General features: G+C 50.2%; 3 protein-coding genes and 2 non-coding genes across 5 annotated transcripts in view; 3 read left to right on the top strand and 2 right to left on the bottom strand.

Annotated features, from left to right (window-relative positions):
• PSME3IP1 (proteasome activator subunit 3 interacting protein 1) overlaps positions 1-13,579 on the top strand; it is a 149,617-nt gene that overhangs the window by 87,697 nt on the left and 48,341 nt on the right. The gene's annotated exons all lie outside the window — the stretch shown is intronic.
• On the top strand, positions 968-1,050 carry TRNAL-CAG (transfer RNA leucine (anticodon CAG)). The gene has a single exon. It is a non-coding gene; the product is annotated as a tRNA-Leu (tRNA).
• Positions 1,224-1,306, bottom strand: TRNAL-CAG (transfer RNA leucine (anticodon CAG)). Its single transcript has one exon. It is a non-coding gene; the product is annotated as a tRNA-Leu (tRNA).
• PLLP (plasmolipin) lies at positions 2,040-4,914 on the top strand. The gene is made up of 4 exons (XM_066327291.1): positions 2,040-2,208; positions 3,541-3,714; positions 4,074-4,193; positions 4,275-4,914. The coding sequence occupies exons 1-4, from the start codon at positions 2,095-2,097 to the stop codon at positions 4,386-4,388; spliced, it is 522 nt and encodes a 173-aa protein (XP_066183388.1). The 5' UTR covers positions 2,040-2,094; the 3' UTR covers positions 4,389-4,914.
• ARL2BP (ADP ribosylation factor like GTPase 2 binding protein) lies at positions 5,759-13,360 on the bottom strand. The gene is made up of 7 exons (XM_066327608.1): positions 13,280-13,360; positions 12,463-12,561; positions 10,335-10,393; positions 9,482-9,588; positions 8,758-8,843; positions 7,829-7,925; positions 5,759-6,716 (listed from the first exon to the last, which is right to left on the bottom strand). The coding sequence occupies exons 2-7, from the start codon at positions 12,498-12,500 to the stop codon at positions 6,654-6,656; spliced, it is 450 nt and encodes a 149-aa protein (XP_066183705.1). The 5' UTR covers positions 12,501-12,561; positions 13,280-13,360; the 3' UTR covers positions 5,759-6,653.

Genomic DNA, 13,579 nt, shown 5'->3' with positions numbered 1-13,579 from the left:
TGGCTGTAGCTTTGTCTTCTTTTTTGTAGTATCTTTTTATTTGTTGCGAGCTCCACAGCTGGAACAGCAGGAGTATCTTTACATTCATGTAGGGTGAGGAAGAGGAGTTTGAGGTCAGTTCAGTGTACCACACACCTACCTGCACAGAGGTTGGAACCATTTGGATGAGCAATCAGTCGCAGGGTGTTCTCTGTGTAAACAGGAGGGGTTTGAGGAGGGCGCCAGGCTTCCCCACAGGCCTTCCCCCAGCATGGCTCTCGTGTCTAATGCCTGGTGGAGGAAGGAGAAGGCAGGGCCTCCCATGAACCAGCCTTGTGCAGGGAAGAGCTTGCATGTACTCTTAGAACTTGTAATTCCACTTGCCAAAGTTCCTGGTTTCAGACTGGTTGAGAGCTATTAGTCTCAAGCAAACGTATGCAGCAAAAAATTGCAGCTGTGCCTCAACCATTACACTTTTGGGTTGAACTGGGAATGTTAAATGCAGCTGCAGGATGGGGAGGTGATTGTCCCACTCTGCTCTGTGCTGGTGCAGCCTCACCTCGAGTTCTGGGAGAGGATTTGGGCGCCATAGTATAAGAAGTATCTAAAGCTGTAACAGAGCATCAAAAGGAGGCCATGAGGACGGGTCTAGGGAAGCCCTGTGAAGCGTCTGAGGGCACTGTTCAGCCTAGAAAAGAGGATACTGAGGGCAGAGCTCATGGTGGGTTGTGGCTTCCCCAGGAGGGGCAGCCCAGGGCAACGCTGATCGCTGCTGCCTGGGACCAGTGACAGGACCCGAGGGAACGGCTGAAGCTGTGCCGGGGAAGGTTTAGGCTGCATGTTAGGAAAAGGTTCTTCACGCGGAGGGTGGGCTGACTTTGGGAAAAGCCCCCGGGCAAACGCTCAGAGCCCCGGGTTTGGCTGAGCTCACGGAACGCTCCCACAACGCCCTCAAGTGTAGCACGGGCCGCGAGGGCCGCCCGGCGGTGTCAGGATGGCCGAGCGGTCTAAGGCGCTGCGTTCAGGTCGCAGTCTCCCCTGGAGGCGTGGGTTCGAATCCCACTTCTGACAGCAAATTTTTGTTTTGCGTTTACGGTCGCCTGCAGTTAATTAGTTAACCGCTTTTAATCGCGCGCTTTAGGTCTGTTATGGGTTGTTTTTTGTTTTGTTTTGTTTTTTCTTTCGTTCACGCCCCCACCCGCCTTCCCCAGATAAAAGCGGCCGCTGGGCGGCGCAAAAGTAGCTGTCAGAAGTGGGATTCGAACCCACGCCTCCAGGGGAGACTGCGACCTGAACGCAGCGCCTTAGACCGCTCGGCCATCCTGACCTGCCGCGCTGCCGTCCTTTGCAGCCGTATGTCATGGCAAATCCCAGCCGCGCTGCCGTGCCCGGTCACTGCCGAGACACCTCGGGGACAGCCGCGAGCCCAGCCCCGTGTCACCGTCTGCATTAACGACCTGCGAGACGGGGACGGGCCGCCCTGGGCACATGGCACCAAACTGGGAGCAGTGGCTGACGGTCCAGAGGGTCCTCCTGCCACCAAGAAGGACTTGGACCAGCCCGAGATCCGCAATCTCCTGGAGCTGAGAGTGATGACGCACTACGCAGGTTGCCCAGAGAAGCTGTGGCTGTCCCGTCCCTGAAAATGTTCAAGGCCACGTTGGAGCAAGGCCAGGGGCTTGGAGCAACCTGGTCTAGTGGAATGGATCCCTGCATGGCAGAAGGCCGGAACGAAGTGCTTTAAGATCACTTCCAACCCAAATTATACAGGATTTAACAAGGAGACCCGTGTCGCCTGGCCCCCGCAGAGGAGCAACACCAGGCACCAGGATGCGCCGGGCGCCACCAAATATCCCCGGTGAGCACCGAGCAGGACACGGCGGCACAGAAGGTTCGCGGTGAGCATCGCCAGGACACGGGGAGCGGGGGCTGTCACGGCGGGGGCCGCCCTTTGTCGGCGGTACCCCGGTACGGGGACACGGGCACACACCGGAGCGCAGCGCGGCGCCGGGCGGAGGCGGGGGCAGCCGCGGGGCTCGGCCCGGCCGCCCCGGAGCCACCCGCGCCCCGCCCGCGGAGGGGCCGTACGGGGCCGTCCCGGGGCCGGTGCGCGGCATGGCGGGGCTGCCCGGCGCCTCGAGAGCCCGGAGCGCCTCCCCGGGCTCCCCCCCGGCCCTGGACGGCTCCTTCTTGGTCTCGCCGCTCGGGTGGCTGATGTGCGCCCAGGCCGTGAGTACCGGGGAGGGGGCGCGGCGGAGGGGGGAGGGCATCACCCGCTTCGGTGCTTTTCTTCAGCTGCAAACAGCCCGGGGTCTCCTTGGCTGCCATTCCGACCCCATCTCCGCTGTCTAACCCTAGTTAATTCCCAACCCTTAGACAGTGCAACCCCCTCTCTCCCCCTTCCCTCTGTAGAGCCGGAGCAAAAGTCGGATTCTTGTCCTCACACCCCTTGCCGCCTGTAGCTCCGCTCAGAGCCGGGCGGTTCCCCGTGCCAGGCACGGGCTGATCCGCGGGGCAGCTCCGCAGGGCACAGCCAGCAGGTCGAGGGGTGTATGAAGCCCAGTGACTCCGGGTGAGGTGTGCTGGGGTTGCTCGTGAGGCTCTCACACTGCCTGGAACACTCTCAGCTCTCCAGGTTGTCCTCCCGGGCTTTGGCGGCTGCTCTCAGAGGAGCCCAAGGGTCCTTGCTCTATCAAATGGAGCAGCAGCATCACCTTCCCATTGCTTCGGCATCGGAGGCAACCACAATAATCTCCCGCTGGTGCCCTCCCCGGGACCGCGGGCGCCACACGAATGCACGGGGGTGGGTGCTCAGCTGGGTGCTGGGCCACTTGTGACCTGCCCACGGTGCTGCCCCGCTGCGTGGGAGCCTGTTCGCTCGTCCCCTCTCCTCGGGGCAGCGTTGTGGGATGTGCCGTGAGCAGCCACTGTGAAACAGCTGGCGGAGCCCCGGCTCCTGGCTCCAGATTCCAGCCCCTGGGCATGGCTGCGCTGGCGGTGACATAGGGACAAACGCTCAAGGAAGGGGCTGGGAAGGATGCTGCTGGGGGTGCCACCTAGGAGCTTCAGGAAAGAGAGATGGAAGCAAGAGCAGCAGCACAGACCTTTCAACTCTGCAGCTGGTCCCACCTCTGCAGCCCCTCGCTCAGGCCAGATTGTTAAACAGGCTCCTGCTTTCTCCTGCCGGCAGCCAAAACGGGGCAGCTTACACACGCCATCTCCCACCCCTGCAGGAGCCCCCTCGATATGTTTCTCCCCAGCACATATTTTGCGATCACGAGTGTTAGAAGTGGATGTGACGGACAAGGAAGCATTGTCGGGGCAGGCGAGCACCAGGGCGTTGGGCGCGGGCAGGACAAAGGCTGTTGTGTTTCTTCCATGACAATAAGTGGTGCGGGCTCACACAGGGGCACAGCGGCTTTCCAAGGAGCCCTTCTCCTGCCGAGTGTGCTTTCCTGGAGGGAGGGGAAACCCAGGTGGTGTGCCTGGGCTTGTGGGCGATGTCCTGTGTTCCTCCTGCAGGAACCAGCCCCTGAACACGTTCCCTGTTTCACCCCACAGGTGCTGGGTTTACTGGTGTGGTCTCTCATCGCTGCCACAACTTACCACCTCCACGCAGCATACGGCTGGGTGATGTTTGTGTCCCTCTTCTTCTGGATACTAACACTCCTTTTCTTCGTGACTTACCTCCTGCAGCTTCATCAGAAGTTCTACATGGTCCCCTGGTCCCTCGTGGTGGGTAGCTGAGAGGGAGTGAGGGGGGAACCCAAGAGGGAAACGTCTTGGTAGTCTGGGAAGGTTTCAGTCTCTTCTGGGCTGATGGAACCGAGTCCCCTGCACTTAGCACGGTGACATTGTTTCATTTTGCCCTTAAATTGCTTAGAAAATGCTCAAACCAGAAAGTCCTGTGTCAATCCAGAAACTTACAGCCACCCACGGCTGCAGTTCATCCAAAACCCTCCCAGCACAACCTGGGGAGCATTTAATTCTGGGGAGTGGGGAGGAACGTGAACCTGAGCCTTTTGCTCCTGCCTCATCGCAGCACGGGCAAGGCCTGAGCCCAGACCTCAGCACCTCCTCTTTGCCTCCCCCAGCTGATGATCTACAACGCTGCGGCCACCGTGCTGTACATCACTGCCTTTGTGACGTGCGCGGCCGCCGTGCAGCCGACGTCCTGGCGGCAGTGGGACTACAACCGCAGAGCTGCCGCCTCCGTGAGTACCGGCGGGCAGGGGAGGGCCCAGGGCTGGGGCAGACACCGTGCTCACACGTGGGATGTGCTCCTCTTCTTCCAGTTCTTCGCCTGTGTCACCATGATCACCTACGGGGTGAGCACCTTCTTCAGCTTCCGTGCCTGGAAAGGGCTGGGCAGCAACGCGGCCACCAGCCAAGTGACTGACCACGCGTAAGGAGTGGACAGCAAAGCCCAGCCACGGGCCACCCTGCACCATCTTGTGCCAGGCTTGGTGGCTTGGAGCCTCGTGTGCCATCAGGGCTCGTTTTGGGACCAGCCCGTGGTGGCAGCAGTGGTCAGCACTGGGTCACCAGTGGATACTGCCCTGTGGTTTCTGATGATGCTTCCAGCTGACGTGCCCACAGCACAACCCCGCTGGCATCGCCACTGGGGACACGGACTCGCTGAGGCTGCAGCTCCTGCTCATCCTCAGGGCTCATCTGGATCCTCACTGGAGCTCCACTGAGGGCGCTCAGCCAGTCTGGCACAGTTCCATACTAAAATTCACTAACCCAAGCCCAGGCTCCCCTCTCTGCTCATTCACAGCTACAGTGTAAGTAATGCAATTAACGGGATGCAGAAACAGTGGCAGAGCTGAAAGATGGGAAGTGAAGCAAAGGAAGCAGTCATAGCTGCTCTTGTATTGATTTCTAACACTTTGAATATAAATTTTATGCTTTAAATAAAAACATTCCTAAATCCAGCACTGAAGTCTGTCATGAGAAAACTTGTCTTGAGAGGAGGCAGCACACACAGCATGGTGGGGACAGCAGAGATGTCACTGCAGAGGTGGCTGTTCCTTCCCACTCCATGTGGGGTTACCCATGTGGGCTATGGAAGGAACAAGTGCACAGGGTTCACCTCTCATTGCTTTATGCACACACACGCTCAGAGTGTGCATCCAAGACCACAAGAATACAAACAAGGTGCCAAGGCTTTAATCACTCCCTCTTCCTGGCTCAGCACCACACACTCCTGAGTTCACCTAATTAATCAGCAAGTCAACTTTGCCCATTAGCTGCAGGTCATTTTCAGAAATTACAGTGAAGTCTGCAAAAGCTCTGGGAACATAGGCAGGATCAGTGCCTCAGGAGAGGGAAGAACCACACTGCTCCCCCTGCACAGTGCTACAGACCACAAATTCACCTTTTGGCTGTTTTTCAGAACGAGAAGGGATGCCCAACCAGGCAGAGCAGCTTTTCCTTTCACACCCTCCTTGTACAAGGTAGTAAAAGTAGATTGAGTTCAAAAGCTGGTGCATGGTGAGCTATACTGCAAATCTTACTGCATGCTCTGCATGGGAAGTTTTACCAGGTTGTCTGCAGAGGCAGGATCAAGAAACAGAACTGAATTGATGGAAGGTGAGAATTGAAAAGGAACTGGACACATGGCATTGGCCCATGACAGATCTGCCTTTATTTGGTTGTCAGTGGGTAAATCAAGGGTCAAATTTCCAAATTATGAATATATAGACACATATATATATATATAAAACAGGAACAGTAGGGAAAAATTAATAAAAATTAACATGGGAGATCATGTTACTGAATTTCACAGAACAGGTCTAAATAAAATTTACTTATAAACACTGATAAAACACAATAGTCTCAGCCTTCCAAACTTGACACAGTCCAAATTAATTTACCATTTCTCCAGATTCAGCTGCATTACCAGGCAACTAAGGCTCCAGAATCTCCATCTCTCTGGGAAGGATGTGACCTAAGAAATGATGTGCTATTCTTACAAAGCAGATGATGGCTGATCAGCATGAATTCTGCCTTGGCACCTTGTAAAAAACTTCCCTGCACACACTGACTTCTCAGTTAAAACCACATCCCTGAGAACTGAGCATCTTTTACTGCCAGATGGCCACGCTGGATGGGATTGTGAGCAACCTGCTCTAGTGGAAGGTGTCTCTGCCCATGGCAGGGGGGTTGGAACTGGATCATTTCCAGTTAAGCAAGGGTGCTGCAGGAACAGAAGGAATAAACCGCTCTCTGTGTTCAGCAGAGACAGGACAAAAAACAAGGAGCTCAAACTGCAGCTCAGGCACTTTATATCAGAGTGCAAAAGGCTCCCTGCAGCTGGGCACTGCAGAAAACTGCCCAGACAAACCACGGCAACTTCTAAGAAGATCCTGGCAGACACATAAAAAGCATTTGGGGAAAGGAAGACTACCTCCCACAGTCTCTTCCATCTATTTCTTAAAAGGGTATAAAAATTCCAGAAAGCTTTGATTTCACCACCTGGAGAGGGACCCACAGTCCTGGCCCTGCCCCACTGCACACCCAAAAAAAACCACCCCAAAAACCTCCCTCACAGCTGCTGTGGAGCCCCGCCCCTCCAGCCCGGACATCTCTCGGGAATCGCTGCCTTTCACCTCTGAAACTGAAACAGACCTAGCTTAAAATACAACAGAACTCCCTTCAGAATGACTTATTTAATGGTTTAATGAAGTCACCACTAACGCACTGCTTAAATCCAAAGTTCGACCTTCTTTTTCCTAGAAACAAGGGGAAAAAAAATAAAAAGAAAGAAATCCGTGATTCCACGATGGTTTGGAATAAGCATTTCAAAAAATGCAATTGGCAATACATTCTCTGCTGCATCAAACCAATATAATGTGTTACTTGAGCATCTGTGAGTGAAAGTGAACCCAAGAGGACTGTGCAGGAATCCCTGGGGTGAGGAGGCTGTCACCCTGCCAGTGTCTGCTCATGTCAGAGCAGAGTCTTGCCCCCACCCTGCCAGGAATGCTGCGCCGGCGGCTCAGGGATCCCCTAAAATCTGGCTCCTGTCATTTGCCTCTTGGAGACCCCCAACCTGCAAATCCCAACTGAAACTCCTCCTGCTGCTGACACATGGACTGACTTTCTCTTCAGCCTGTCCCCATTTCCACAAAATTCACAAGGATGGGGAAAGGGCAGAGGCATAACCACAACTGTGACTCTTCTGCTCTTTGTCACACAGGACTGGACCGACACTAAAGAGCACTGATTTTCATTTTGCTAGGAAAAACCTAATCCAAAAATCTTAGCATTTTTGTTTATTTCTCCAGCTGAAACAGAGAGGAGGAGAAAACAAATGAAAGAGGCTTAAAAAGCTAATTTTGGATAGACTAGGAATAAAATGTAAAAGAAGATACTATAGGGTCAGAATAGCCAAGGTGGAAAGGGATCTCTGGAGGTCATCTGGGCCAAACCCCATGCTCAAGCATGGTCACTCAGGACTGTGTCCACACAACTTTAGAGTATCTCCAAGGATGGAGACTCCACAATCTCTCTGGGCAAAGAAGCTGTGATAGTGCTCAGAGACTGTCACAGTGAAAAAGTATTTCCTTCTGTTCATCTGGAAAACAACGTCCCCAAATGTAGGAAGTTCACAAAAGCAGGAAGAGCTGCTCCACATTTCAGCTTCATTCATGTTTTCTAGAAATTATTAAATGTGCAGTTTGAGTTTTAAAAGTCACTCAGTAATTTTTCTTTTGATTCCATTACAGCCTTTGATTAAACACTGGGACCTACTGTAATAACTTTTCCTTTGGCACTCTCAGGTGGAGCTACACAAAACCAAGAGCCACTGTGCCAATGAAAATAAACAACCTGATATACTCACAGCTCTGTATTCCAAGAACATTTCTTTGAAAGCCAGGAAGTCTGTAAATGTGAGAAGCAGATCAAATATATCACCTGGCATTTCATCTTTGTGTTGCCTACAGAGAAAAAGAGGTTCGAGAGATGAGAAAATTATGTGAGAAAAATTCCTTATTTTAAAATGGTACAAGGTGAAAAAGGACAAGCAGAACAATATCAGTATTTAAACAAGAATGTTATTGCAGTTTATCATACAGCAAAACTGCAGCCAAATATTACCCTGCAGTATTTCCAATCCAACTACATTATGACATTTATCTAAATCCAAGACCTATGAGTATCATATCAGTCCTTGAAAACCAGACCTGTTTATTTAGGAAACATTAAAAATTAAACCCATTCAAATACTTTAAGATACTCAGTTCTCAATTACACTTGATTTTCTTATTCAAGGGGAAAACCAGTGATCCTTCAAAAACCAGCTCTTCAGGAAGCTGGCTAAGCTAAAAGGACCCAATGCAAAAGCTGAACACAAACCCAACTCTTCTCTGAATGCTCCACATGAAAATTTCAATAAGGGAATTTGACGACATGACTGAAACCACCAGGCTACTAAGGTGCCTGGAAGAGATGAACAAGACCCAACCTTTTAAGGGTCTGGCTTCAAAGTGACAAGAAATATGAAAATTCTCCAGTGATCTCATTCTGGTTTCTCTTCCTACCCCTTCAAACCCAATGTATTTCAGCATGACAGTTCAGAAATTTAGAGTAGCAGGACAAGCTGAATGCAAGAAAAGTGGTCAGCCACTACCTGCATGAGCACTTCTTTTTTCAAGTTAAAGTAGAACCATTATCTAAAGGGAGAACAGCCAAACCTAGGCTTTAATCTAGATAAAAAGTACTGAGAGGCACATAAGCCACTCCTCAAGCAAAAGCAAAGCAGAGACTTACTGCAATGACACTGTGAAAGCAACCATATCAAACCCACGAATCCGATCAAGCAACTTCTCTTCAATGTATTTCTCTACTAAAGAGATCTGAAAAAAAACCCCAGACAAACCACCCCAGTAAGATCACAACAGATTTCAGAAGCAGATTTCAGACAGCACCCATACACTGACACCTTCTTGACACTCTGCATGATCCCCACTGGGCTCAGCTGCAGACTCCTCAGTGGGTGTTGCAGGTTCTGTTCTCACACCAGCCCTAAGGCACAGAGCTACACATTTTTTGCTGGGGATTGTGGGGAGAACAAACACTGACTATTTGTATTTAGTAACAAATATTTTTCCAACTCATTTAATGGTACTGAAAAGTAGACTGGTCTAGTTTCTTGATTATGCTTTGCATAGGGAATGTGATTGAGTTATCTGATACAAGAAATAATATAACTGGAGAAGAAATTTTGTTTGCACACATGCTAAACACATTATTTACTACAGCAATTGCCTAAATTCCTATTCGAAAGAGCTACACAACTTCCAAAACATCTCCAGAAAATGAGAAAGGAACCTAAAGCTTCACAAAAAGCTTTTCTTGCTCACAGGTCATGGCTGTGCTTCTGAAGGAGACAGGAATATGTTGGGATCTGTTCCATGTAAGCTCAGTATTTTATAAAGGGAGAACTAGATTAAAAAAAAGTAATACATATGAAAAATAGGAAAAGGTATCTTACATATTCATTAAAAATGTCTGTATAGATGAGCTTGTTTTCTTCTGAGTCATCAAACTCCTGGTAGTGTTTCTCCAAAAAATTCCTCTGTATTAACTGGAAATCATCATCTGGGCCATAACAGAAATGCAGCACAGAATTACGAGTTTAGTCATTCTTTCTGTTACACAAACCCCACATTCACTGATCCTCTGCTTCCCTCTGTAACCACAGAGCCCTGCACACGTGCAGAGTTCATCACATCAGCACCACAGCTGCTGCCAAAGCACCACTTCTGACCCATCTGTGAGAGGACAGAGGCTGCTGGTGAAACATTACCAAAACAATCCTCCTGCTCTACATTTATTAATAGTTATTTATTCTGAACTTCTTTCTGTCCTGGCTTTAAACTCAGCAGAACATCTGTATTTTTATTAGAGTGAATAGTTCTTCCCTACAAGAACTCAGAGTAAGTTTTTTTCTTTGCATTTGAAACCATGGTGTCGTCTAAGAAGATCCTGACAGACATGTCAGCAGAAGTTTGGGCAGAGCTGGGGAAGGGCAGGCTGCCTCTCAGTCTCTTCATAAAAATCCCAGAAAGCTTTGATTTCTCTGTGAGATGCACAAGCATCTTTACTGTTTCTCTCTGAAGCAGTGTACTGCAGTGATGTGGAAAACAATATTCAAGAGTCATAAGCACACAGAAGAATTTTATGTGTATTTTTACTATTCTACCAGGTTAGGGGTTCATGGTAAGAAAGGAAGGAAAGCTTCCATGAAGCAGGCAGGAGCTCTGTATGTTGGCTAATTAACAGAAGAGCAGCTGGCAACAGGTTTAGCAGCCCTGTTGTTGTCTGTACCTACTTGCAGACCTTACCCATTATGATATCCTCCAGATAGCCAACAACTGCATCAAACTCATCAGAAGCGGTGGAGCTGAAAGCAAAAGAAGACAGGACTGCATAAATATATCTTTTGATCACAGCAGAAATTAAAAGGTAAAATTAAAAAGTGTTAACAAAAGCCTAAGTACAAAAAAACGCAGTAATTACAAGAAAACTGAAAAACTTCCTAGTTTCAACCTACAAAATAATCCATGGCAATGATGAGAAGACTGCTCCATGGAGATTCTCATCAGGCCTCTACTCTATTTCCTCCCAGTAAGGTGCCTAATTGCAAGAAAGAATAAATGTTGTTTTACTGGCATTACTGTCAAGGTAATTCTAGTTCTGGTGCAAAAGAATGTAAAGTGTGTAATTAGAACAGCAAATTAAGCCTTTTCCAACCCACAAATCCCAGCTGCTACCAGTTTACCTCCTCTTTCCTGCACATGGTGATCACAGAACTGTAGAAACTCTAGAGAATATTTTGAAACACTTGGTTTTGTGGAACAACTTAAACTGAATGTACAGACAACTATTACATACCTGAAGAAACTTAAATATTTTTCTTATGCAAGAAACGTCCTTATACAATCCAAATAAATGGGATAATCTCCTAAGGTTATTATATCATGAGCAAATATTAAACACCATTATGTGTCTGAATTCATCCAGCAAAGAAATCTTTGGTGCCAGAATCAGGAGTCTGGATCTATTATTGTGCTACTTGTTCAGACACAGTAAATAATCCACAGGATGTTTTTGTCATTCAGAGCTCATCTTTAGTAGGAGATGTGAACTCTTCCTATTTTCTCCAAGGGATGAAAGACAAACTTCTCTCACACATGAGGTGGAGAAGGTTCAAAGAAACAGGGACATTTGTCTTTAAGAAAAAAAAAAATTGCCTCGATCAATGAAAACACCATTTAAATTCAACTGAATATCTCTTTCTCATCAGTAAACAGAGTAGGACAGCCCTTCTAACTAAGTTTTGAAAAGCTCATTAAAATTACTTTGCTCTTAGAGAGCACTCCAGCGAAACTAACCCAACAGCAGTTTAGCCGACAGTTTAACTTTAATCAGCCTCGCTCTGATCAGGAAAAATTAAAGAGATCTTTGATTTCAAAAAGGCGTCTGCTCAGCGATAGATCTCCTAGCAACAGCGCGGAGCCGAGCGGGGCCGGGCCCAGCCCGCGAGAGGGCGGCACAGCGCCGGGAGCGCTCACCGGGGCTCCGGGCGGGAGGGACTCGGCCAGGGAAAATTCCCACTCTTTCCCCTCCTCCAAAGAAATGCTACTGCAAGTTTTACAGCTTATCCTAACAGCGGGAGAAAAAGGTTTAATTTAAACCCTGGCTTAGATCTGCGCAAATAATTTAAACTGTTGAAATGAACCCAATTCCATCTGTTTGTACAGCACGCGTGCATCCACACAGCTACTGAGCTCACCAGCCCTTTGGTTTAATTCCCTGTCATCTCCCGTTATTCCTTCCATAATTCCCTGCCCATTCTGGCCAGTTTGGGCCAGCACACGGTGCTCCTGAGGCAGCCCCGGCACGGGCCGCTGTTCAGAGTCTGAGGCTGAAAGAGTTAAACCCGTGCACGACAGAGGAACAGTCACATCCCCTTCTGCCACAGCTCTTGGGAGAACAGTACGGCAGACACCCGCGGGGTGAAGAGGCATCTTAGCATCTGCCAGTGTGAAATTTGGTTGAGGTCACCTGTGAATGGGCTGAGTTTTAGAAGGAGAACATTCAAAGACAGAGGAAGAGTCTCCTTTCAGGATCAGCGACAGAAGACAACAAACACTCTTGAAAAGAAAAAGTTCTGAATTTAAAACGAGCATCAGAAGAAGCAATTTCTAGCCTTACAAGGCTTGCCCTGATCCTTCAGCAGAGCTACCCAGTGCTACACTGACCACAGTGATATCTAGTTTGACTTCACCTAAACTCTGCACTGATGTTATTCTCTCTTGCAGCTTTGCATTTTGCACCTTTGTTCTCCTAAGAGGCAGCATCTGCTGAACAGGGTGGTATTAATTCATTCGTGTAATTATATTCCTATCAAGGTATTTTAATTAGCAATTCGCTTTTTGAAAATCCGACACAAGAATGTAGCATACTCACGTGGCTACACCCAAACTTTCTCCATCAGAAGTGTCCATTGTTCCTGCCTAGCCAGAGTGGAAGAGACAATCTGTGTGTTTCTTCTTTTTGACCAAAGTGCTAAGGAATAACATGACCTAGCATTAATACAAATTCAATTGCTAAACTGCCATACATTTCCCGAAATGCAAATCAGGCAATAAATTTTAATTCTTAAACACAGGAATTCCAACATCACATTCTTCCAAAATTATTACTACTACTTTTCTGTAAAAACCCAAATAATCTAGAAACTTTGTCTTCCTATTCAGAGAACAGGCTCAAAATACAACCACTGCCTATAAAGGGTTCTGCGTCACCTCTACATCTTTTCTCCTGAAACATCTGCGACTGATTATTACAGAAATAACGCCAGACAAGGTAAAGGTGTCACCCTGCTCCAGTGTGTCCCAGCCCGGGCTGGCAGGCCAGCCTTTGGACAGCGATCCCAGGGGCTGCGAGCCGGGGACAGGGCACAGCGCCCCGGGCCGCTGGCGATGGGAACCCGCTGCTTCCCGCCGGCCTCGGAGCAGTCCCGGGGCACCACCGCGAGCACGGCCGGAGCGGAGCGCGTCCCTCGCCTCCCCACCCTCAGTCCCGGCCAGAGCGGGCAAAGCCCTCCAGCCCCGTCCCTCCCCAGGCACCCAGCCCGCCTCACTCCCTCCCTCTCCGCAAAGGGACGCAGGGCGGCGGGCCGTCACCCTCCCTCTCTCCACAAAGCGCCCCGGGGGCGGCCCCCGCCCGTTCCCCGGGCCCGTCCCGCTCCCGTTGCGGTGCCCGCGGCCCCGCCCGCACCCACCACCCTCAGACCGGCGCGCAGCCCCCGCCCCTCGGGCCGTCTCCTGGGGAACGCGCTCTTCCGCCCCGCCCGCAGCCAATCACAGCTCGGCTCCGGTCCGCTGGGCCCGCCCGCAGCCAATCACAGCTAGGCTCCGGCTCTCTGGGCCCGCCCGCAGCCAATCACAGCGCGGCTCCGGCTCTCTGGGCCCGCCCGCAGCCAATCAGAGCGCGGCGCCGCCGCCATGGCGGGCTGGGGGCGCGGTGTGCGCCGGGCTCGCTGCGGGCCTGAGGGAAGGACGGGGCAGCATTAGTGGTTGTT

The sequence above is a fragment of the Sylvia atricapilla genome, chromosome 12 (assembly GCF_009819655.1).
Source record: "Sylvia atricapilla isolate bSylAtr1 chromosome 12, bSylAtr1.pri, whole genome shotgun sequence".
Classification (NCBI taxonomy): Eukaryota; Metazoa; Chordata; class Aves; order Passeriformes; family Sylviidae; genus Sylvia; species Sylvia atricapilla.
Note: the sequence above shows the minus strand (reverse complement) of the source record. Positions and strands in the feature narration are given on the sequence as shown.

Coding starts and splice junctions, on each gene's coding strand:
- PLLP (XM_066327291.1), top strand. CDS start 2,095: ATGGCGGGGCTGCCCGGCGCCTCGAGAGCCCGGAGCGCCTCCCCGGGC. Junction 2,209..3,540: donor GGCTGATGTGCGCCCAGGCC/GTGAGTACCGGG, acceptor TTCACCCCACAG/GTGCTGGGTTTACTGGTGTG. Junction 3,715..4,073: donor TGGTCCCCTGGTCCCTCGTG/GTGGGTAGCTGA, acceptor TGCCTCCCCCAG/CTGATGATCTACAACGCTGC.
- ARL2BP (XM_066327608.1), bottom strand. CDS start 12,500: ATGGACACTTCTGATGGAGAAAGTTTGGGTGTAGCCAC. Junction 8,844..9,481: donor CAGACATTTTTAATGAATAT/GTAAGATACCTT, acceptor GTTTTTTTTCAG/ATCTCTTTAGTAGAGAAATA. Junction 6,717..7,828: donor TGTTCTTGGAATACAGAGCT/GTGAGTATATCA, acceptor CCTTGTTTCTAG/GAAAAAGAAGGTCGAACTTT.